Source organism: Eublepharis macularius, chromosome 4 (assembly GCF_028583425.1).
Source record: "Eublepharis macularius isolate TG4126 chromosome 4, MPM_Emac_v1.0, whole genome shotgun sequence".
NCBI classification, from domain to species: domain Eukaryota; kingdom Metazoa; phylum Chordata; class Lepidosauria; order Squamata; family Eublepharidae; genus Eublepharis; species Eublepharis macularius.
In genome coordinates, this window is record NC_072793.1 from 10930743 (window position 1) to 10956091 (window position 25349).

At 45.9% G+C, this 25349-nt stretch overlaps 1 protein-coding gene across 1 annotated transcript in view; it reads left to right on the forward strand.

Annotated features, from left to right (window-relative positions):
• Positions 1-1939: 1939 nt before the first annotated feature.
• The window catches only part of LOC129327278 (inactive dipeptidyl peptidase 10-like), an 86503-nt gene continuing 63093 nt past the window's right edge, over positions 1940-25349 (forward strand). The window contains exons 1-5 of the mRNA XM_054975773.1: positions 1940-1975; positions 14759-14873; positions 15602-15697; positions 18831-18925; positions 21818-21892. Coding sequence (XP_054831748.1) covers positions 1940-1975; positions 14759-14873; positions 15602-15697; positions 18831-18925; positions 21818-21892 — 417 coding nt within the window. The remainder of the gene's footprint in view (positions 1976-14758; positions 14874-15601; positions 15698-18830; positions 18926-21817; positions 21893-25349) is intronic.

Sequence of the window (25349 nt, forward strand, 5' to 3'; positions counted from 1 at the left end):
ATCCAGACACCTAACCCCCTAAATCTGAACGTTTACAGTCCCAGGAACACAATGAGCTGTGAGGCCTTTGCTAAGTCTTTCCCAACATCTGCTTCCCAAGAACTTTTAGCTGGAAATGTCAGGGACTGAACCTGCAATCTTCTGTATGCAAAGCTTGTTCCCTATCACTCAGTCACAATCATTCCACTAATTTGGTGGCAAGTCTTCATAACTGCACAATACTCACATTAAAAACCATTCTGGGATTAAATTCCTCACCAGTTACACTTTTTAGGACATTGTTAACTTGCTACCAGGGTTGTTAAGCGGAATTCCCTTAATTCTTGCCCAGTCCCAGGAACAGACCATTAGAGCTAAGCTACAAGTGACGAATTACACTTTCCTGGCAAGTGAACAGACTCGCGTGTATTCTTCCCTGTTCACTTGCCATTCACTTGCTCTCCACTTGATCAAGTGGAGTGCAAGTGAACAGGGAGGAATACACGTAAGTCTGTTCACTTGCCAGGAAAGTGTAATTTGTCACTTGTAGTTTGACTCCTAGCTGCGAGGCCTTTGCTAAGTTTTTCGCTGATAAAATAGCACGAATATGCTCTGATCTAGATGCTAGCTGCAATGCTAGATGCTAGCTTTCAGCCATTTTGGGCTCAATTCAGGCCCCAAACAGCCAGGATTGGACGGCTGCCAGGAAGGAGAGTGTTCCCCTGCCCGGCAGAGGTCTGATCCTGGCCATTTTGGGCCCAAAATGGGCCCAAAACAGCCAGGAACGGGCCGCTGCCAGGTGAGGGAACACCCCCCCACACACACACACACACAGCAGCCCGATCCTGGCTGCTTCAGGTCTAAATTGGGCCCAAAATGGCCAAAACGGGCCCAAAACAGCCAGGATCAGGCCCAAATCGGCCTGGGGTGGGGAGGTGAGCGGACTCAAATCATGGGAGCACTCCTGGGGGTGGGCACGCCCTGTACAATGATGTCATTTCCCAGAAGTGACATCATCACATGGTCCTGGGAGCTGGTACCACTGAGTTCTACCACCTCTTTTCTCAGAAAAAAAGCCCTGACTCTGTAATCTGCCTCGAGTCTCAGTGAGAAAGGGGGACTAAAATACATAAATAAAGGGATCTTGGAAGGATTTTTAGGGAGAGTTGGGCATGGCTTGTCTTGTTTCCCTTGCCTGAGCCCCTCCCCACATTTCTACAGGGGCCTTTCTGCAGGACACCAGCAGTTTAGATTGCGCGGACACGGGACGCATTTGCTTTTGAATCAGATACTGAATCTGAAGTCCTTTCCAGGGCCGATTCCAGACGGCCCTCCCCATCCCGAAACGTCGTGCGTCATCGAGCGGAAAACGCGAAATATCGCGTTTTCTCGCGCGAGTTTTGCGTGACGTTGCGCAAAACTCGTGCAAGAAAAAGCGATATTTCGCGTTTTCCGTGCGACGACGCACGATGACGCACGATGTTTCGGGATGGGGAGGGCCGTCTGGAATTGGCCCAGGTCTTTGAAAGTTTGGGGGTTTTCATGCTGCTGAACTTGGTGTTCTCTGCAATAGTTCAGCCCCCTTCCCCCACCCCATGTCCCTGCTCCTTAAACAGTTAAAGGTGCCTTCTGGGTTCCTGCCTAAATGCGCTTTCCCCCCTTTTCCCCCATCCATTTACTTTAATTGGCTATACTCCCTGCCAAACCATTGGCAGGATTTTTTTTTTTTGGCTGAGGGAGCCCAGATTGCACCTGTCATTTTGATTGATCCCCCTTCCTCTGCTTTGGTCAGTATATCAGTTGTTGGCAAGAAGGTTTTCTGCAAGAAGCTTTAATGGCCTAGGGATGCTCAGTGCCACTTCTACAGTACAGAAGACCTGAGAATTGTCACCGGGGACGAAGGGAGTGACAACCACAGTTGGTGTCCCTGCACTTTGGGCTTCTCCACAAGACCCTCAGCATGATAGCTGCCCATCAGAACATGTCAGCTGCTCTGGTGAGTTTTCTGTTAGCCTGAAGCCTCCTGTTACCCTTCTTTGAAGCAGACTTTCAAAGAGAAGATGGCTTAGGAAACAGGGTCAGGGGTCCCAAGGCAGTTTCATGGATGGGGCTTAACCTCATGGGTAGTTTGTATCCACAGGCTGTTGCTCACAGGACACTTTCTGGATGGGATTGAGATTGCAGGTTGTCATACATTCGCCGCTAGTGAGCAAAGCCTGAATTAAAGCACAGAGCAAGGACTCTTAATGCTTCAAGGCTTGAAAGCTGCTGTCTGTGGGCTTGTGGGATCAGGGATTTATTTCATTATATGTTGAATTGCTACCATGACATACTCTGAGGCAAGATCCAAGTTCTTAGGGCTAATTTTTGACACTGATTGTATTGCATATGCTGCTGCAAAAGTAGACCTTTTGTCTGGTTACCCACAAAAGTGTTTCCTGTAGTTGCAGCAGGTAACATTGGGAGAGGTGGGTACCATTTCTTTAATTTTTAATTTCTTTAATGGGGAGGTCATTTCTTTAATTTTTAAATTGTACTGGCTATCTCAGAATGAATTTATGTGGTTATGCTACACCCTATGGATAATTCAATTGAAAAATTGAACGGAGGTTTGAAAATTGCATATTATTAGCATATGGGAGCTTATGAGATGCTCTGCAAAATTGCTGTGGCTGTCCTTGCCCGTCTCTGCAGGTGCTTTGGCTTTTAAAGGGACTTTTTAATGTATGTATTTCTCTATTAGAATCTTTATATCCTGCCTTTCCCTCCATGCAAAGAGGCTCAGAGAATCTTTAACAGAATAGGTATTGGAGGAGGAAGCTGTTATCTCATTGCTTCCTTTGAAAAGAATGTTGGGATGTCCTTTTCCCAAATACTGAAGCTCGTCTACACATTATGCAGGATGAAGTACTGAGACCAAAGTGATAACACTGTGGTCTGTACCACTTCAGACTTTTAAAAAACTCCATCACAGTGCACTTCGAAGCCCATTGACTTAGAAGGGCATAATTCTGTTTAGGATTGTACCAGTAGTGTACTAAACAAGTACATCAAAGAATTTAAAATATCCATGTCCTTTATGTGCTAGTTCATTACATGCAGGGAATTATTTAGTTAATGTCAGAGCTTATTCAACAATCCAACATGCCTCCCGTAGTGTAGAGTGATCCCTGGATACAATTCTACCTCCTTGTCCTACATTAATTAGACCCTTGGCCTCTTTCATCTCCTCTGCCTGCAGAAAAGCTCAAAGCCAATTATTGGGAGTCCACAATGGCAGCATTCCATTGTCAAAAGGATGATAGAGAAAGCAAGCAAGAAGGTTTAAGTCATACTGGTTAATATAGATGAATCCAGGGCTGTAGTTTAGTTTTTGGACTAGAGTAGCAGAAGTTATAGTAAGTTAATAGTAGCAGTAGAAGTTATAATAAAAGTAGTTGTAAGTTTCTCAAATTCCTGTTTTCTACCCCCTGTGAAATGTCTGGAACCCTTCACACCACGGCTTCTTTTTCTATCTGTCATGCTTCTTCTCTGCTGTGGGCTGATTTACAGGAATCATTACTACAGTCCAATGGTTTTGAGAGACCTGGGTTGAAGTGGCAAGCCCAATTGTATATCCTCCATTAGCCAGTTAATTCCCATCTATAAAAATGGGACAATAGCAAGCTTCCTCACACAATTGGTAAAAAGACTAACAAGAAAAAGACTGCAGACCACCTTACAAACTGATCATAAATGAAGAATTGTCACTATATATAGGGTGGGTGACTAGTGCCAATCCCAACAGCAAAACAAGTGGGGTTTCTGCACATACAGCTCCATGCATGCAAAAAAAGAAAAGCTATGGCTCTGTACATTAACCAAAGCAGAGATGTGGCCTAATGAGGACTGAGGGAGGGAGGGAATATTGAGGGATGGATGGGGTGATGGAATATTGAGAGCAATGGAGTCATTTAAAGGCAAAAAAAGGAGAGGGAGGAAAATTAAGTGCCTGAAAACATATAGAACCCTGAAAGGGGGAAATTTTTTGAGAGGGTCTCTCTGATTGGTCCCCCCTCCTGTGATTCCTTGTGGGCTCCCAGTTTATTGCAATGATGCAGCGGCAATAACCACATTATATTTTTAAGATTGCTATCCCAGGCTCTCAAATTCAGGATTTCTTAATGCAGGAAGGGAGTTCTAGGAAAGGGCAAGTTTATAAGGTTAACACTTGATAACTACCACTGCAGCTGATTGTGTGAATTTGCCTCCCATTCTTCTTGCAAGAACAGGGCCTGAAAATTAGCCTTAACTTTGCAGGACTGTTGATGAGGTCTTCCTTCACTTTGTCACTTTGCCGCTGTCATGGTAGGCACTGGTGTATAAGAAGCAGCAAAGACTAAAAGGCCCTTTTGGTTAGCAGAAGGAAAGCTGTGATCTGGGACTCATGGACTGTAGAGTCATGGCTCAGTAGCTGGTTATTGTCTCCTGTTTTTTGTTTATTTAGAATATTTCTATGCTATCTCTTCAGAGCCCTGCTCAAGTTGGCTTATAATTAAAAATCACAGTATAAGAAAAAGGCATTAAAAATCCAGCCCATTAGACATAAGCAACATAAAAATTATTCATAAAGCAAAAGCATACCATTAAAAACATACGATAAAAACTAATTAAAAGCCTAGGTTAAAAAGATGTGTTGTAGGCTGGCACCTAAAAGAAAGTAAAGCAGGCACCAGGCAAGCCTCAAGGGGACAGCATTCCGAAGGTGAGGTGCCACCACAGAAAATGCCCTGTCTCCAGTTGCCACCCACCTCACTTCTGAAGGCAGGGGTATAGAGTGCAGGATCTGAGAGGCAGATCTTAACTGGCATGCTGAATAGTATGGGAGGAGATGGTCCCTCAGGTACCCTGGCCGCAAGCCGTTAAGGCATTAAAGGTAAGAACACCTTTTCAATTGCGTCTGGAAACAGATGGAAAATCAGAGCCGTTCTTTCAGCACAAGGGTGTCACAGACTCTGATTTCAATGGTATAGAATCTTGAACAAAGTTCAGTTTATTTTTTAGATTTCAAATCTGCAAACAGGTATTGTTCATCGTTCTCCTTGTCCCAGCCTTGAAAAGGTTTATGTATAAATAGCTTTATGCCCAGAATAAATATCAGAACAAGCAGAACATGTGTCAGGTTCCTCGCCGGAGGGGTTGGGGCCTGAGGGGGGTGCACCCTCCAGGTTGGTGCACATGTCAGGATGCTCTTGGGGGTAGGCCTCAGAATTGGAGGGAGGAAGGGGGTTTGCAGCACTTTCACACCCTCTCTCCCTCCGGTAGGTTGGTTAGGCTTCTAGGGTGGTTAGCCCTCTCGCTCCTCTGCTCTCTTCTCTTTCTCTCTCACTGTCTCCTCTCCCAGCTACTCCTCATCAGCCTTCCCTGTCACCCTTCCCTTTATAGGACCTCCCTGGAGGAACTCCCCCCTTTCCCCTGTCAGAGCGTGCTCCCTCCTTCCCTGAGCTGATTGATGGCTGTGTTGGCCCATCTGGGCGCTCCTGGGGCAGCAGCTGCCCCTAGCCCCGCCCTGATCTCTATAGCCCTTGTGGAGGGCAGGGCTGGCCAGCCCCCACCAGTCCCATCCACCCCAACACCACCTGGGCATCTCCCTTGGGGCCCTTGCAGCCACAGGCTGGGGCTCGTCCCACCAGAGAGGGGCAGGCCGGCCGTTGGCCGTGGCATTCTCCTGTACCTCCACCCCTGCTGCGCCTGGCTCCTGGGGTGGGCGCAGGCTCTGTGGGCTCTCCCCATCCTGGCTCCCTTTGGCCGCTTCATCAGAGGAGACCTGAGGGTGGGTGGCCTTCTCTCGGACCGTTCCTGCCATGGCAGCGTCTTCCCACATCTCCCGGTGGGGTGGGGCCAGAGTGGGGTTTTTGAATGTGATAGTCATGACCTTGAATTGAGCCTGGTAACTGATGGGTGGGTGGTGGTGGAGAGTGCCCTCAAGTCATAGGTGACTTATGGTGACCTCTGGCAGGGTTTTCATGGCAAGAGACTAACAGAGGTGGTTTGCCATTGCCTGCCTCTGCAACCCTGGTCTTTGTTGGAGGTCTCCCATCCAATTACTAACCTATGGGTAAGCAATATGAAAAGAGCATGGGGAACAGGTCAGAATTCTGCAGGACCCCTTAGCATAAATTCTGTGGGGCTGAGCAGTATTCCCCTAGCTTCACCATCTGCAATTGGTCAAGTAAGAGTGGAACCAGTGAAGCATGGTGCCCCCCCCCCCCAACTCAGCCATACTTTCCCTGGTCAATGGTATCACAATCCACTGAGAAGATCCCAGCAGAAGTCATCAATCATAGCAACCAAGGCTGTTTCCCTCCCAAAGCCAGGCCTGAATCCAGGTTTTAAAAAGCTCCAAAAGCTGGCAAAATTTACCTTGGATTTCTTTTAAAAGGTTTTTCTCGCCTTGGAGAATTGCATAGGGAAGATTGCACAATGAGCTAATTGAAATCTTATTTGCTGCAGATTTCAAAGTGCAGTATTGCAGGGTCTATGTGGGCCAGCTGGTGTTTCACAAGTCTACTCGGACTCTTTCATCTGGCAGCACAGGGCTCCGTCCTGAGTCAAGGAGTTCCGGTTCCAATACATCTTAAGGTGCGAGTAACGTTTCTTGGAAGGAACATCAAATCAGCTTCTTGCCTGATACAAACTACTTTAGCCAACTTTTAGTCCTTTTAATGACAAAGTAGGTTGATTTCTACCAAGCTGATTTGGAGTTTGAACATGCGGTGAAGCACCTGTGAATGTACAGGTGAGGGGCATCTGATTTACCCTCCCCCACTATTTCTTCTTCCCCTTCCTTGAGAGCCCCAACAAGCTCTTCTGTTTCCCCCCTTCCTTTTCCAGCTCCCTTGCCTCCTTTCCACCCACCAGCCAACCTACTTTTATTTGGTTTTTGTGGTGCCAGCCATGCTGGGCCCAGTTGGGAAATCTGTGAGGACTTATGCGGTGCACCTCACCTTACCCTGTATCTCCATCCGCACATTATTTCCTCTTTCCTCCTGGCAGCCCCCATATTCTCAGCTTTCCTTGTTTGTTTGTTTCCTGTCTACCCACCAAGCAGCCTACCTTTTATCCGTCCCCATCTTCAGCTGTATTTATTATTTACGTGTACCCCACCTTTCCCACAATGGGGAGCCACTGCAGCTTACGTTGATCTCCTTCCCCCCATTTTACCCTGGCTATAGTGTTGCACTAGGACCTAGGAGGCCGAGGTTCAAATCCACTCTGCCATGGAAGCTTATTGCGTGATCTTGAGCCAGTCACATGCACTCAGTCTAACCTACCTCAGAGAGCAGTTGTGAGGATTAATTGCAGGAGAGGAGAACTAGGTAAACCTCCTTGGGTCCCCAGTGGGGAGAAAGGCAAAGTATAAATTAAGTTAAATAATAAAAACAGTCTTTGCAGATTAATACATGGAGGATCTGGAATCTTTTCCAGTTCCATGACTAGACTTAGTGAACAGTAAGGTGAGTTACTTGACAAGGCATAGAGTGGTTAAGGGACCCACTAAGCCCAAAAGCACAGCTATCATTGTGCTTGGACCAGAACCCATAGAAGAATGGGGGACCCTTTTACTCAGCTTGGTTGGCTCAAGAACAATCACAGAGAGAGGTGTCAATGGAAGAGGCAGAAGTGGATTCAGATCGTGTGACACTGAGATTATAATATGGTACCAAAGTGGACCGATAACGTTACCAGTTGGCATACACATTACTTATTAACTAGTACTCTGTCATCCCCTTCTTCCTCTGGTGCCAACTACGAACATCTGCCAATATGTACTCAAGCCTGAATTTGCCCTGTCTAGCTGATTCTATAGTGATACTACCTACCTCCAGGGCTTTTTTTCAGCGGGAACATGGTGGAACGGAGTTCCAGAACCTCGTGAAAATGGTCACATGGCCGGTGGCCCCGCCCCCTGATCTCCAGACAGAGGGGAGTTGAGAGTGCCCTCCGCGCCATGCGGCGCGGAGGGCAATCTCAACTCCCCTCTGTCTGGAGATCAGGGGGCGGGGCCACCGGCCATGTGACCATTTTCTCCGAGGGCAACTCACTGAATTCCACCACCTCTTTTCCCAGAAAAAAAGCCCTGCCTACCTCCCCCCTACTGGAGCAGGAATTGCCATTCTAGGGATATTTGTTTCAGAGAAACTCATTTCTAAAGGAATTTTCTTTTCCATCTGTGAAGATAAAGTTTTTTAACTGGGGCTGAATATTGGAAGTTTCATGCAGAAGAGCTACCATGAAGTCTCAGTGATGACCCCAATTATTGTACAACCAATCATGGCTCTCAGGGGACTGTAAAACTGCTTCTGCTGTGTGAGGAGCCAAATTGTGGATTTTGAGTCCAAAGCTTTCAGAAGTGAAGATGTGTCTAGTGGTGGGCCATGGACCCGTCCTGGGCTCCCATCCAAGCTGCTTTGGAGGTTCTCTGATCTCTTAATTAAGACTGAAAATACCATTGAGGCAGAAAGACTGATAGGATGCCAGGCAATTAGTTTAAAAGCTCTGTGGGTATTATCGATCAATAATGGAGCAAGTTTCTTTGAGGGTTTTTTTTAAATTAGTAACTTCTGGCTTTTCCAGAAGAAGAGACTTTTGGGAACGACCCAAAAAGAATTTGCATCATAGAGACCTGTCCTAACTGTCTTCATCGGACAGAGAGACTGGAACGCAAGAGGGCATTTCAGACCTGGGTTTAAAATACTCCTATAGGATAGGAATACCCCTTCGGACTTGCTGGAGAGACAGAGGCTGCAACCTTGGTAACACTTTCTTGGGAGTAAGAAGCCCCATTGAGCAACATGGGACTTACTTCTAAGTAAACATGCTTATGATTGCTCCCGGAATTGGCCATCAAAGAGCCAGACTGTAGGTGTGCGGAAGACTGAACTGTGGAAGAAGTAGTCAGCATTTATTGTGACTATTTTATCGTTTAGATTTTGTAGGTACTGTGGTAGCAAGGATAGGAACTGGGTCTGTTCTAGGCTGTTTCACAAAAATTCAGACTGGAATGCCTCAGACATCCTGGCTGCCACTACGGCTGTGTTCGGAGGATGAGCGGTAGAAGCTGTTGCCTCTCTCTGGAGCAAACTTGAAAGCTCCAAGTCAAGGAAAGAGCAAAGGAGATGAAATGTAAGAAGTGAAGAACTTGTACGCTCTCCCTTGTTTCTGGTCTCAGGTTACGGGGGGGTGGGGGCTCTGCTCTAGCTGATGCTATCCCTTTTGATGTGTAGATTGCTACTCTCAGGGAACTTTCTTCTATCCTTCTTCATCTTCCTCACATGGCACATTCACTCACTCTGTCTTGCCACCAGGGTTTTTTTTCCTGGAAAAAGAGGTGGTGGAACTCAGTGGGTTGCCCTTGGAGAAAATGGTCACATGGCTGGTGGCCCCGCCCCCTGATCTCCAGACAGAGGGGAGTTGAGATTGTCCTCCGCGCCGCTCGGCGGCGCGGAGGGCAATCTCAACTCCCCTCTGTCTGGAGATCAGGGGGCGGGGCCACCAGCCATGTGACCATTTTCAAGAGGTGCCGGAACTCCGTTCCCCCGCGTTCCAGCTGAAAAAAAGCCCTGCTTGCCACCATGACCATATCTACCCACATCCTAGCTTAGACAGATGAGACTAGATTCTGTCTCTATCCTATCTTGAGTGGAGTTCCTAAATAAAAGGACTCTTATTTTCTCTTCTAAACTAAGTGGACTCCGCGTGAGTTGATTGCCTCATCGGTACGCATGCACACAAACGCTTACCTGCGCTCACTGGGCTTCTCTGCTTTACTTAACTTTATTTAGTTACCCTTAATTGCTTACAGGAAAGAAAGGGGTGCTTTTATAGTTGTTCATAAATCATGGTTTAGGAGGGGCTGTTTTTTAACATGATTGAAAATCCCTGAACCTGCAAGGATTTGCAGCGGAGTGGAAATCCCATTTCCCTCCTTTCTTACTCTTTCTGTTATCCATCACCTCCCCGCTCTTCCTGCTTGTCCTGGCCACCTTCTCTGAGGCCCCAAGAAAATCTCGAAGTAGATTTCTCAGTGGGAATTTTATTTATTTGTCTATTTGCTTATTTAATTTTATTTATAGTCCACCTTTCTCACAGACTCAAGGCAGATTACACAATGCGAGCCACTACAGTCGATTTCAAAAACATTTTAATAAACAATGTAGTAGGGCATATCAGTGCAATTTGCAAAGCTTACACAGAGTAAGGTAATACAATCAATGGCGGGGACATCCAATAAACAATACAATAAAAATTTGAAAACAAGCAGAAATCCAATATAGAGCTGAAACAGTACTGAAAAAAAATAAGCAAATTGACATAATACTTTAAACGATGTGGAGAAACTATCCAGTAGGGGTATACTTACATCAAAAGACAGTACACAGTAGTATAGTCAACAGTCTCTATCTCTTTTCCAACACATCTCTGAACCATTTCCTTACAGCACAGTCCTGTTAACGGTGTAAAATGCCCTTCTAGGAAATGCTGTAAGGAAATGGTTCAGAGATTATTTAGATTTTGCATAGTTTGTAGAAAGGCAAGTGTCAGTCCCTGGCAGTTAGGCCCCTCAAGCTCTCCACACAGTTAACACACATGCATTCCCGTTGAAGCAACCTTATTGAGATCCATACAGTTCAGGGTGTTCACACAAAGGTGGCAATTGGCAGAAGTGACAATTCAAACAAAGGCATTACTAATTATAGGGAAACTTCCTGCCCTTTGGGACCGTGGACATTCTGGCGCAAAACCCCAAAGGAGTTACATGGGAACTGATTAGTTTAGACTAAATGCAGTACAAAGTGAAAATATCCCAGTCTCTGGGAAAGATATCACACAATGTCCGCTGCTAGCAGCTCGCCTTCAAGGACACTTGCTGGAAAAGTGAAAGTACATATTTTCAACAGATAACGGAGAGGCCCCACTGGCTCTCCTGCAATTAATATTAGCAGTTAAGACACTCTCGGATGAGCTATACAGTGTGCAGAATATAACTTTGGCAAACAGTTATGATCAGCACAACACAATAATGGCAGGTATGCTGGCATACATGACAGCAAGAGACTGAGAGCTTTCCTGACCTCTTCAAACAGGCTGTTCCATAAGGTGGGGGCCACCACAGAGAATGCACGTGTATGGGCAATTGTTGGTTTTGCCCAGTTGTAAGGCGGCACCTGCGGAAGCCTTGTTCAGATGACCGAAGCTGCTCTGGTAGGATACCGGCAGTCCTGTAGATATGAATGACCAAGGCCCATGAAGGGCTTTGTATGTGGTAGTCAAAACCTTGAACTGATCCGGTAACTGATGGGAAGCCAATGGAGTGCCTGCTTTGTCTAGCTCCTGATCCTGGAGCCGCAGTGTTCTGCACCAACTGGAGTCTCCAAGTTAACTTAGAGGGGAGACCTATGTGGAGTGCGTTACAGTAGTCTAGCCTTGAAGTTGTCATGGCATGGATCCAGGTGGCCATATCAGCCATGTCAAGGTGTCAAGGGCACCATCTTCCAAGCTAAACTAACTTCAAAGAAGGCATTTTTTGCAGCTGCATTTACTTACTTCTCTAGCAGCAGTGCCAGATCCAGTATAACCCCAAAACTCTTAACTGAGTCTCTAAGGGTCAACTGACCCCCATTGATAGTGGGGAGCACAATGTCCTTCAATATCTCTGCCTTCCCACGCAGCATCACTTTGGTCTTGTCTGAGTTTAGTTTCGATTTGTTCGCTTTCAGGACCTTCTGCGAGTGTCCCCTTGCACATGGGCAAAATCAACAGCTGCACGAAGAGACGTGCGTTCTTTGTGATGGCCCCCGGTTTATGGAATGGACGACCTGAAGAGGTTAGGAAAGCTCCCACTCTCCCGGCTTTCTGCAGAATACACAAAACTGAATTATTCAAAAGGGCTTTTTACTCACAGTATCTCTGCATGAGATATCAGACACGTGAAGAACACATGTTAGGAAGTGCAATGTTAGCCTGGAAGGGTAAATTTAAAGAGACAGAGTCAGTGGCAGATCAAAAGCTTTGCTGTAAACTGGAGCTGTGTGAAGGGGCTGTTAAATGCCAGAAGGGAAACAGCCTCTCCTAGCCCAAGCCTGGCTCTGGAAGGCAGCTTCAGCCCAGTTCCATCCCTTGCTGCCCTCTGATTGCGATTAGGGGTATGCACCCCAAAAAGATTTGGTTGTTTAAAAGCTTCAGAGCACACCGAGGCTCAAACCAACCCTTTTCATGCAGCTTGCAAGTGGCAAGAAAAAATGTTGCTTTACACTTCCTGCCCTGCCGCTTGCTTCCCCCAATAGGAGGGGGAGGAGGCTCCCCCTCCCATCGGATGAAGCAAGCGGCACAGCCTTTGAAAGCGCCTCTTTTCATGCTGCTTGCAAGTGGCACGAAACGGATGGCTTTCAAACTTCCCGCCCCACCGCTTTTTCCCCCATGGGAGGGTGAGGAAAAAAGCAGAGGGGGGACGGAAGTGAGGGAGAAAAGCGGCGGGGTGGGAGGTTTAAAAGCAAGCAGCACTTTTCTTGGTGTTTGAAATGCAAACAGCTAGTCAAGTCAAAGTCAACTAATAAACAATTAAATCCCTTATCACAGTTTGTATAGGTTACTAAAATTAATTAAAATAATACAGCAAACAGCTAGAAAAGTGCTGTGGGAGCGGCTGCCGCCGCTTTGCCTGAAGCTTCCTGAAGCAATTCAAATCACTTCGGAAATCTTTCCTTCAGGATTCCTGAATCGGCTCAGCAATGCTGGGGCTAATTTGGGAATCCCAAATCTTTACAAATCGGGCTCGATTCGGGTTAAAAACCCAAATCAGAAACTTGCAGCACACATCCCTAACACAGTGGCCGATTCCACACTACCTTAGCTCCCGCTTTTCTTGTGCAATGATTGCTCCATCTGTTATTGCGCGTTCTTTGCTTGTTTGTCCACATCACCCTTTGAATAGCGCTTCTCCTGCGCAATCCGTTGATCACATCCCCTTTCAAAAAGACGGGTAAAGGAGCGGGAAAAACCCAAATGGCCCCGCGGTTTTTTTTTTTTTAAAGGACAAATTGACGCTATATCGACGAGTAAGCATCCTGGTTCAATGGTACAACGACACCATTAATATAATATATTTTAAAAAATCACCCAAGACACTTACAATGAGCATTTGGAACATCACAGCCTGCATGCTGGTTGAAATCATCCAGGAATGGGTGAGCGGTCACGATCACCTACAGCAGCATCCCACAGCAGAGCTTCATTTTGTCTTTGGAAAATTGACATCTGTGCCTAACTCGTCGGCACAGTCCGTGTTGGGGCGTAACATGAGCCACGATTTCAGTATCTGTGGATGCCCCCCCCCAATATATAAATCGAATTAACATATGAAATTGTTCCTCTGATATTTGAGGTCTGCCCGCTTTTTTAAAATGAGATTAATATGATGAGATGTCGCCATATCAACACGGTACTCTTTTATTTTTTAAAAAAAGGGGTGGGGACAAAGGCGGAGAATTACTTCTTAATTGGGAGGCGGGTCAAGAGAGGCTCGAAATTCAACGGAGGGCAGTTATTCATCAAAAGATAACCCGCGGTGAAAGAGCAATGGGCTGTGGTGACGCCATGCCGAATTAATAACGGCTTCAGAGACAATGCGTGTGAACAGATGAAGGAATGGCGCAGCGGAAGTGAAAAACTGCCGCAAGAACAACAGTAGTGTGGATTCGGCCAGTTTTAGACTGGAGAGGTGAAATTGACAGAGTGTTTGGGGAGGTGAAGATGAAATTGACAAACCCTCTGAGGAAAGGTCTCCACCAGCTCTGTCTTTTAAAACTACCCTTCCTGGCCAACATTGCGTCTTCCTACACTTGATGAACACGCACCGAGGCATCTCGTGTAGAGAGACTCTCAGATAGGAGGGCAATACTATAAGGAAGTCATTTCAAAGAGAAGTGGGTTCAAAGTCAAGGGATAGGGAGTATAGACTTTACTACTAGGTACTGTCTGTTGCTATAGGTATGATCCTACTTGATCGTTTCTATGTTGTTTAATATGAATCTTAGAATAGTTTATGCTTTGTTTCAGCATTCCTTTAACTCTGTCAGATTTTTGCTGGTTTAAAATCTTTTCAAGTTTGCATTTATGTATCCTATTACATTGTTCATTGAAACGTCTTTCAAATTGACTGTACTGACCCACACTGTCGTCTGCTTTGAGTCCCAGTGAGAAAGGCGGACCATAAAAAATGTAAATAAATAAATTTTACCACAACAACGAACCATAGCTTTTCTTTCTTTCTTTCTTTCTTTCTTTCTTTCTTTCTTTCTTTCTTTCTTTCTTTCTTTCTTTCTTTCTTTCTTTCTTTCTTTTTTCTTTCTTGCAAACATTGCTAGTCTATTAGTGTTTAAAAACAAATTTAAAGTGAGGTTGCCATTATAGTGTAGACTTTGCTGTCCAAACTGACATCAGGACAAATACTGGCTGATTCCGCACACGTTGAATAATGCACTTTCAATGCACTTTAGCAATTGTTTGGAAGTGGATTTTTTGTTTCACACACGCGAAAAATTCAGTTCCAAATGATCTCTAAAGAGGATTGGAAGTGCATTATCCAACGTGTGCGGAATCAGCCACTGTTAGAGCGATTTATCATTCATAGTAAAACACCCCAGTTAACACCTTTGACCCATTTGTACTAATGCCATTGGCCCAGCTAAGTGGTCTCGTTTGTACTAACTGCAGATCTTCTCTCTCCACTCTTGCTCAGAGATTGGGAGCCTCCAGCTCTTCACCTCGCAACTGGAAAGGAATTGGAATCTCCATGCTAGTCGTCGCCATGCTGGCGTCCGTGATCATTGTGGCTATCCTGATGCTCAGTCCAGGTGAGAGCAAACAGCGGCAGGGAAGCTGGTACTTTCCTTGGTGGGAGAGCAGTGGAAGATTTGAGTATCCTCGCTGTCCCCTGGTGATTAAAAATAATAAGATTTTTTTTAAAGGTTAGCAATTCTCCTCTCAACCAGCCTCTCTGATGCGGCAATCTGTATAAAGTGTGCAGTGTGAGTATGCAAACTGATGTAGATGTAAGCAAACTGAATAATTTACATGACCATGTTCTTTCGCAAGCCATTAAGTTTCTTTAATTTACCGTCTTTAGCATTCGGTAATGAAAGTGACAAAGCTCTCATTCTGTAAAAGGTAAACTGGGTGTGTATTCGTGTGTGCAGCAGTCATCTGGACTGTGGACAAAGGGGCAAGAGAAAGGGATTTACCCCTTCAACCCCCACTTGGTTTCACTAATTGAAACTAGACTTCCTGTCCTTCCTTATTAATAAAGAAATGTTTAGTTGTTTAATTAGTTATTACAAGGGGGAAAGACGAAACATCTTTTTTTCCCCTTTGGAACTGCTAATAACAGTGCAGGCATTAGGGTTTTGAGCACCAAGACTAAGCGGAACTTGGCGGGGTAAATCCTTTTCTTGGGTCCTGATCCGAATTGTGGCTGTGTGCATGTCCTTTTTAGCAGACTGACAGAGGTCTGTGATCACTGGCATGTCTGTTTCGGCCCCTGGTACAGGCGGCACTGTGCTAACTCCTCTCCTTCTCCATCCAGAAGACCTCCCACCAGGCTTCCGCACCCCACTGTCTCTTGCTGACCTAGAGAGTGATGAATTCCAAACTCATCACCCCCAGCTACACTGGCTGACAGGTGAGCAGCTTTGTTTTCTCTGGTGGCATTTATTTATTTATTTATTACATTACATTACATTTCTAGACCGCCCTCCCCATCAGACGGGCTCAGGGCGGTGTAACAACATACAATTTATAACATACAGTTTAAAACAATAAAAACATTATAAATAAACATTTAAAACATTATTCCATGTGCAATAAAATTTCTCAAACGGCGGGTATAAATATTACAATTCAGCATTTTAGGTGCAGGGCTGCGTCACACTTTATGAGCTCCTGCATGGGTGGTGGACGGTCTTCAGCGGTATGCCCGGCAAGAGGAGAGCCTAGCCCCCACCAAATGCCTGGCGGAACATCTCCGTCTTGCAGGCCTGGCGGAAAGATAACAAATCCCGCCAGGCCCTAGTCTCCTCAGACAGAGAGTTCCATCAGGTCGGAGCCAGGACTGAAAAGGCCCTGGCTCTGGTAGAGGCCAGGCAGACCTCCCTGGGGCCAGGGGCCATCAGCAACTGCTTATTAGCTGTTCAAAGCGACCTCCGGGGAACATATGCAAGAGACAGTCCAGAAGGTATGCTGGGCCCAGTCCGCATTCTCCTCTCAATTTACAATGGGGCTAAAGGGGGGAGGGGGTTTCACCCTGCAACCTCCACTCTGCCTGCTTTGCTGGCATTCTGATGCGGGGTGGGGGGAGGTGTGTTTTAAAAGGATATGCCTTTTTCCCCTTCAATGTACTAATAGCAACATGGAGGTGCTCATTTTGATTAGCAAAACTGAACGGAGATTAAGGGGGTTAAACCCCTCTCCCTGCCTTGCCTGATCCTGATGTAGATTGCAGTTGAATGAGCCTGTAATTTGTATGTAGACGTCTAGCCTTCTGTTTTTGCCCTTCGTTATGATGACTGCAGGCTGACTTGAAACACAACCTATTTCAGGATTCGGTTTCATTTTCGCAGCCATGTCGGACGCTCCTCTCGGCAGGTCCGAGAGGAAGCGGCCGAGCCGCCTGGCCGGGCGGCTGATCTGCAAAGGTTAGCCCCCAGACTCTCAGGCAGGGAGTCTGAGTCCGGGACGCACCGGGACGAGCCCTCTGACAGATCGAGGCAGGGGGTAAATCGCCCGTTTGTCCCTATGGAGGCCGGCAGACGAGCGCGGCACCCAGTGTGCTGCCGGGCTATTGAAAACGGCAAGGAGCAGGATTAGGCGAAAAGCCTGTAAGTAAGCGAATCCCTTCTGTTACTACAAGCGCTGTGAGGAGTGGTGGGGTCTGAAGGTTAGAAGACTTGGATTTTTCCCCCCTCATAGAGTCTCGGAAGATTGGTGGTTCCCCCCCCCCTAAAATGGCAGCAAGAAAGCAGAGTCCTTCTCTTGGCAAGTCAGTTACGGCGGCCTTGCAGAGGGGCGAGACGCTTGAAGAACTGGTTAAAAGAGCGGTTATGGAAGCCATAAAACCCTTTGTTGACAAGCTGAATGAAACAGATCAAAGGGTGGGCTTAATTGAAAGCGATGTGAAAGCCATTAAAGAAGCAGCGGGGGGGGGCAGAGAAGTCTGCCCGGGAAAGTGCGTCACTTACGAGAGCAACGAACAGGGAATTAAAGTTGGTGGAAAACCAGCTGATCGGACTGCAAGTGGAGCGAACACAAACCATTTTGCGTCTCCAGAATGTTAAGGAGGAGGAAAAAGAGGATTTATGGGATCTCGCCTCGGAACTTTTAGCGACACCCGCGAGGGCAACTAAAGAAGAAGTGAAAAGCGCCATTTTGGGAGTCCGTCGGGCATCTTCAAAATATGCAACGAAGCGGCAGCTGCCTCGCGAGATTGTTATCGAGTTTTCATCTAGGAGGGTCCGGGACAGTATCCTATATAATTCATATAATGCGGAATTGGACTTTCTGGGAAATAAAGTCAAGATATTGAAGGACGTTCCATTTTTAGTGTGGAAGAAAAGATTTAAGTACAAGATGTTGGCAGCTCTTTTGAGGGAACGGGATATAAAGTACAAATGGCTACTCCCGGAAGGAATCGGGTTTAATTATAAAGATAAAGCTTACAAGATTAATTCGGAAGATCAGCTAAGGGATTTTGTGGATAAAAATCCAGAATTTGGACCAGATACCAAGCAAAAAAAAGAGGATCCGAAGCCTGAAGGGAGGGGGGAGGCAATGAGCGCTCCGGCGGTAGCTGCGCAGAGGGAATTGCGCCCGAGGCCCAGGGGAGGGAAAAAGATTTAATTTGAGCTGTAATTTGTAATTTGTATGATCAACCACTCCGTCACTATCTTATTAAGCTATTTTTTTACTGTGGCAGTATGAAGGGAAAGCATTGAAACGTAGTGTTTAGTGTTTGTAGATTACCTTCCCCTTTTTCTCCACCCCCCCTTCCCTTTCTCTTTTTTCTCCTTTCCTTCCCATCCCTTGTGCTATTGTAGTCTTTTGTAGTTACTGTTTTGTAGGGTATGTATGTATGTAGTAGGTTTGTATGTTAGATATTGAAAAATAAAAAATATTATAAAAAAAAAAAAGAAAGGAACACAACCTATTTCAGAGTGCTGGGCCGTTTCCAGATGGCTTACCTTCACGCGGGACGTCGCGCCTCGTTGAGGGGAAAATGCGAAATATCACGTTTCCTCGCGCGCGTTTTGTGCGACGTCGCGCAAAACTCACACAAGGAAACGTGATATTTCGCATTTTCCCCTCAACGAGGCGCGACGTCCCGCGTGAAGGTAAGCCATCTGGAAACGGCCCTGGTTTTCAAACTTTCTATCTTCAGAGAACCGCGGCCTTTCATGGACCAAAAATGCAGCCTTGAAAGTGCTCAAATACTCTTCCATAGACGCAAAACTCAAGATCTCCATCATTAGAGATGGAAAAGTTCGAAAGAGTGATGACCGATCAGTTCTCTTTCAGGGACACCAAACTGCTATTATTGATTTTTCTCACTGAGTGTCAGGTCCTGGTAGTTGATTGATTGATTGATTGATTGATTGATTGATTGATTGATTGATTGATTGATTGATTGATTGATTGATTGATTGATTGATTGGATTTTTAGCCTGCCCTCCCCGCAAGCAGGCTCAGGGCGGGTTACAATCATGTTACATCTGATAAAAAGAATCACATGGATTGCAGTTTGCCTTCTTTTATTTGTACAGATGATGTGCTGGTGGCGCTAAGTGACACAGGGACCACGGTGAAGTGGCACGTGCCCCAGAAGAACTACACCTTGTTAGTGGAGGACAGAGATTTGGTAAGCACAGTTGCTTTCACTCTCCTTGTGTTCCATGGATATTAAACAGGCTCTTGGGAGAAACATCTCTTTGGAGCTCAACTTAGGGCCAAGCTAGAAGTGATGAGTTACACTTGAATGGCAACCGCTGCCATTTCATGAACCACATGACTCACATGTATTCTTCCCTGTTCACTTGCACTCCACTTGCACTCCACTCGATCACATAGTTATGTGATCAAGTGGAGACTCCGTGATTGAGTGGAATGCAAATGGAGCGCAAGTGAACACGGAGGAGTACATGTGAGTCTGTTCACTTGCCATTCAAGTGTAACTCATCACTTCTAGCTTGGTCCTTAGAGGGTGTTCAGACTTCCAGGGTTAGACTTGTTTCAAACCTGGAATGTGAAACCAATGGTACTCATTCTCCCACAATGAGAAAGGAAGGAGAAAAGAGTGCAGAACTGAGGTCAGGATCTGCTAGAAAAAAAGCCTTAGGAGCATTCTAGTCTCTGGACATTTACTCCAACTGCTTCCTAACTGGGAAGTGCATTGGACAGCTGTTGTTGGGGCGGAGAGGTTCAGCAACCATCACCTGATCCCAGAAACAATGGGGGGCAAGGAGCAAAAAGTCTAAAGGATTCTGACAGTGAAATCCTAAGCACAGTTACTCCAATCTAAGCCCATTGATTTCGATGGGCTTAGACTGGAGTAACTCTTCTTAGGATTTCACTGTGAGTGTGGGAGTGTCAGGTCTTGCCAGGTATTTCCCCCAACACTTCACTGCATCATTCAGATGTATGAGTTAAAGTTGTTTTTATTAAAGAAAAATACCAGTATCAAGATGCTAGGAGTATTGGCTGGAATGGCCCAAGGTAGCAAAGCAAGGTTAATTAGAGGTCACAGTCCCCGCCCGCCCTGCCCCCCTCCAGTGGGAAAGAACGTCCGTTAGGATTTTGGCACGCAGAGCCTGGGAGGAGGGAAGGGATGAGCTCTATTCAGTCTCTTAGAGGCTTGGTGCAGTCTCTGTGTAACTTCAAGGCCGAGTTCCCAGGCCTGCCAGGAAGTCTCAACCAAAACACCTGCAAAATAAGCAGCTAGAAACCATTCAGCAAAACAGGTTTTATTCTGCATGTTCTCAGAGACATGTTAATTACTCTAGCAAGAAACTCATAACACATGACAGATACGTTGGAACATTTAACCCATGGCAGATATGCTCGAGGCTTATCTGACAGGAAGTGGCATTAGGGCTGGGACTTGCTGAAAGGCCTAAATAAAAGGGGGTGAACATTGAGCCACATTAATAATAATACTTGGATTTATATGGTGTTTTCAGTGTCCAAAGCACCCCACATATATTATCTGGTTGTCATCCTTACAACAACTTCATCAGGCAGGTCAATACTATTATCTTCCCCATATTTCAGATGAGGAATTATGGCTATGAGAGAAACTAGCGTTCTTGGTTAGTTAAAGACAAGATCTGAACACGATGCGCATGTCAGTCTGCTAATTACCGAACAAGACCAGCTTGCCAGACGGCATCTGGCTAGTGGAGCTGTGGGGATAAGAGAGTGACCAAGTTGTGCTCATGACAGACTACTATCCATAGCAAGGAGAAACTCTCAAAACAGGATCCTCAAAATCTACTGCAGACAGGGGATGGCATATTAATATTAGATACTTTGGGAGGTTGTATTCCAAAAAGCAGGATGTAAACATTTAAAGAAATAAAAAGCAATAATATTTTGTCTGTGTATGGCTTGAAGCAGGAACCTGGCAGAGCAGGCCTTGGCTTCTTGTTCCCAGAGCCACTAGGTCATAGGTGGGGGTTGCAGGCAATTTCAGCTGAGAAACCAGGGCCGATTCCAGACGGCCCTCCCCATCCCAAAACGTCACGCGTCATCGCGTGGAAAACGCGAAATATAGCGTTTTCTCGCGCGATGACGCGCGACGTTTCGGGATGGGGAGGGCCGTCTGGAATCGGCCCAGGGCTTTTTTCTGGGAAAAGGGGTGGCGGAACTCAGTGGGTTGCCCTTGGAGAAAATGGTCACATGGCTGGTGGCCCCGCCCCCTGATCTCCAGACAGAGGGGAGTTGAGATTGCCCTCCGCGCCGCTGAGCAGCATGGAGAGCAATCTCAACTCCCCTCTGTCTGGAGATCAGGGGGCGGGGCCACCAGCCATGTGACCATTTTCAAGAGGTACTCGAACTCCGTTCCACCATGTTCCCGCTGAAAAAAAGCCCAACACAGAAAAGCCCAACATTTCTTGGCACAGGGAGTCTGGCTAGACCAGCAGGCCAACCCAGTGCCACTATCTGGTATAAAGCTCCCAGACCTACAGCTGTCCTTCAGACTGGGCCTCATTACTGAGGGAGGCCATTATGGTTTCCCCCTCTGCAGACTGACCAATGGTAGATGGACAGGTGGGAAGATGGATGGATTTGCCTGCCTATGAGTTTAAGTGCCTGTTTGTCTAGATCATCCAAATATTTAAGGACAGCCTGAAGAAACGGTCCAGTTGCCTCTGCGTGTATCAGGTGGGCTCTCCTTTGGAGGTTTTTAAGCAGAGGCTAGATGGCCATCTGACAGCAATGCTGATTCTGGGAACCTGGGCAGATCATGAGGGGGAGGGCAGAATGGGTTACATTAGTGCTAAGTTCTCGTGGCCTTCTTACGTGCCCAGGGTAATGCCCATCACCACCTTGGGTTCAGGTATCAATTTTCCACAGGCCAGTTTGGCTAAGGATCCTGGAGGTGTTTTGCCATCTTCTGGGCATGGAGCAGGGGGCACTGGGGCAGTCAGGGGGTAGATGTGAAATTCCTGCATTGTGCAAGGGTTGGACTAGAGGACCCTAGAGATCCCTTCCAACCCTATGATTCTATCACCCTTTCCTTGTCTTTCCATAGCATTTCTTGAGAGCCACGAAGTTCCAAGTGTCTCCTGACCTCCAATTCCTGCTTTTGGCTTGTGATGTACAGCCGGTAAGCTATAAAAGATGAGGTTCACTTCTAAGCTGTTTCAGTTCCCCACCCAGTAGGTAAAATGGGACCATTAGAATAAACATCTGAAGCCAGGGAACTTTTTTTTTTCCAGGAAAGAGTCAAGATTTATCACCAATAAAAGCTTAAGCTGATTGAGGTTGAAATTGGCTGCCATTGCTTGTCCCCGTTTCAGAGAATTATAAACCATTCCAATATGTAGAAATGCTGACTCACCGCTCTGTGGTACCTCTTCATGCCAGCTTCAGGGGGTCAACTTTGCTCTTCTTGCTTCTTCAGCCATTCTTGCAAATATCTGGGTTTCCTGATAGGTGTAGTGTAGCTCTACATCTTCCCTCAACACCCCGCCCCACACCCCAAATTACAATGGAATGACGGGTACTGTGGCTCCTTCCACATGGAAACACTTTTTTCTTTTTTTGCAGCATTCACACAGCATTGTGCAGTGATTGTGTTCCAGTTGTCCTTTCCCTATCTTCCATTAACTCTTTCCCAAACGGACTTTTCTCTGATCTTTGTGGCAAGAACGCAATCCAAGAGTGTTATCATGCCATCGGGACAGGAAGATATGGATTTGCAAAGTTCCTGCCCACACTGATGGCAATTTCCTTTTGTCTGACCCTCACAGCTGCCATTTTCCCTGCTGTGCCCATCAGAGGACTTTTTGAGGGCCTCTTTTAAAAAAAATTCAATAGTTACTTAAGTGCTATGGAATTACAGTGCTATAGCAATGACTGCTCTTTTAAGCCCTCAGAAAGGCCTCTCATGATATAGCAGGGGAGAAGGTGGCTGCTCGAGGAAAGTGTGCTGAAAACTCCCATTGCCAAAGCACATGTCTCTACGTAGGTAGCAGCAATAAATGCAAAACAGAGAATCCTTGACATGTGGATGCAGCCAATGATAGATGAGGGGGTGAGGAAGAAAGCCTCACTTTAGCACAAACCGTGTTTCGTTGAATCTTCAGTCCACAAATGTAATACAGCTACATCTGTCATTGTAGGTCCTAAAGGCAGGGCTTTTTTTCAGGGGGAACGCGGGGGAACGGAGTTCCGGAACCTCTTGAAAATGGTCACGTGGCTGGTGGCCCCCGCCCCCTGATCTCCAGACAGAGGGGGGTTTAGACTGCCCTGAGCGGCGTGGAGGGCAATCTAAGATCAGGGGGTGGGGCCACCAGCCATGTGACCATTTTCTCTGAGGGCAACCCACTGAGTTCCACCACCTCTTTTCCCAGAAAAAAAGCCCTGCCTAAAGGTGTTACGGTTCTGAAAATAATCAGTCGGGGAGACCACATATACAAATCTAACTTGGTGGGGTGAGTGCTTGTCTTTCCATCAATTGGCTTGTTTTAATCACAATACATACAAGGGTTAACTGACAATTATACAAGTAGTGGTTTAATTGTATATGGCCAAAGGCCGTCACAATACAAAGTTAAAAACAGTAAAAATAGAAATCTATCTTACAAGCATAAAATACAGTTATTAAGATAATAAAAATAGAATACAATTAAAATGGGACCTTAATAAATACCAGACAGTTATGGGAAAATTATGTTTCTAAGGAAACAATCTTGGCCCTAATCTTTTTTGCAGCTCAGGCAAACAGGGATACTCTGCTAGTGACAAAAGAATCAGTATCAGATAACAAAAAAACGAATTTGTCAATATCAGAGGTAAAGTTACGCCCCACTAATAAGTTGGCAAGAAATTTACAATTATACAAACAATTGCGTATCATATATCTAACAGTGAAGTGGTCCTCCTGACGCATACGGATCCCACTTGTTTCTGCAAACCTGGGGTACTCCCCAACCTCCTAAAAATGTTAGACCTACTGAAGGAGAAACAGCAGAATGACGGACACTGAAGAAAATGGATCTGAAATAGAGAGGGATCCTAACCTGTCAAAGAACTGGAAATTCAAATTAGAAATGAGAGAGAGAGAGAGAGAGAGAGAGAGAGAGAGAGAGAGAGAGAGAGAGAGAGAGAGAGAGAATTTGAACGAACAAAGATGGAAAGAGTGGGAAGGAAGAAGAAAAAGAAAGAACTGGATTTTTAAAAGGAGGCAACAAAGCACAAAGGAGACATTTTGTTTATTTATGTCATTTCTCACTGAGACTGAAGGTGGATTACATAGTGTGAGGTTAATACTATCATTGGCAAGGACAAGGGCAGGCATTTCCATAGTGTCAAGAACATTTCCATAAACAATGTCATGGAGAAAAAGAATATAAGTCTACAAAGATATGTTATTAGCTGAAACAGAACATACTCAATTCTAGGACTTACATTGAACAACATAAAGCACAGGTAGGATATAGGAGTACATATTTAAAGCAACAGATAATATGTAAGGCAACATAATGGTGAAATCTATGGCTTCTAACTCATTAGTGAAACAGCTGGGATCCCTTTCCTACAGTACTGCCCCCTTAGCTGAGAAAAAGGCCTTTTTGAATAATTCAGTTTTGCCTTGTTTGTGGAAAGCCAGGAGGGTGGGGGCTCTCCTGACCTCCTAAGGCAGGCCGCTCCATAGGGTAGGGGCCACCACAGAGAAAGCCCGTGTACGGGCTGCTGTTGATTTTGCCCATGTACAGGCTGGCACCTGCAAGAGACCATGTTCAGATGAGCGAAGCTGCCATGGAGGGACATAGAGAGAGAGGCGGCCCTGTAGATATGCTGGACCAAGGCTGTGAAGGGCTTTGTATGTAGTAACCTTGAACTGAGCACGGTATCTGATAGGTAGCCAATGGAGTGACTGCAGAATGGGAGTGATGTTCAAGCTCCTGCTCGCTCTTGATAATAGTCGAGCTGCAGCATTTTGTACCAATTGGAGCCTCCTGGTTAACTTCAATGGGAGACCAATGTATAATACATTACAATAGTCAAGTTTTGATGTTACTATAGCATGGATCCAGGTGGCCAGGTCGGCCATATTGAGATAAGAAGCCATTTTCCAGGCTAGAGTGAGATTGTAGTAAGCATTTTTGCAGCTACCTTAACTTGTTTTTCTAGTAGTAGTGCTGAATCCAGTATAACCCCTAGGCTCTTAACCAAGTCTGCAAAGGTCAAATGAACTCCATCGAAAGTGGGGAGTACAATATCCTTCAAGATCTCTGACTTCCCAACAAGCATCACTTCAGTTTTGTCTGGGTTCAATTTTAATTTGTTATTTTTCAGACATTTCACTACGGCTGTCAGGCAGCGATCTAAGATTTCCACTGCATCCTGTAGGGACCTGGATAGCGAGATATAGAGTGGAGTGTCATCTGCATATTGATGACATCCAACTCCATAGCTGCGAATGAGTTCTAAAGGTTTTACGTAGAGATTGAATAACTTGGGAGATAAGATTGCGCCCTGTGGGACCCAAGATAATTCCCATTCTGGAGGTAGCTTACAGAGAATGAGGCCTGAAGAAATTGCCTGTCCCAAGTGTT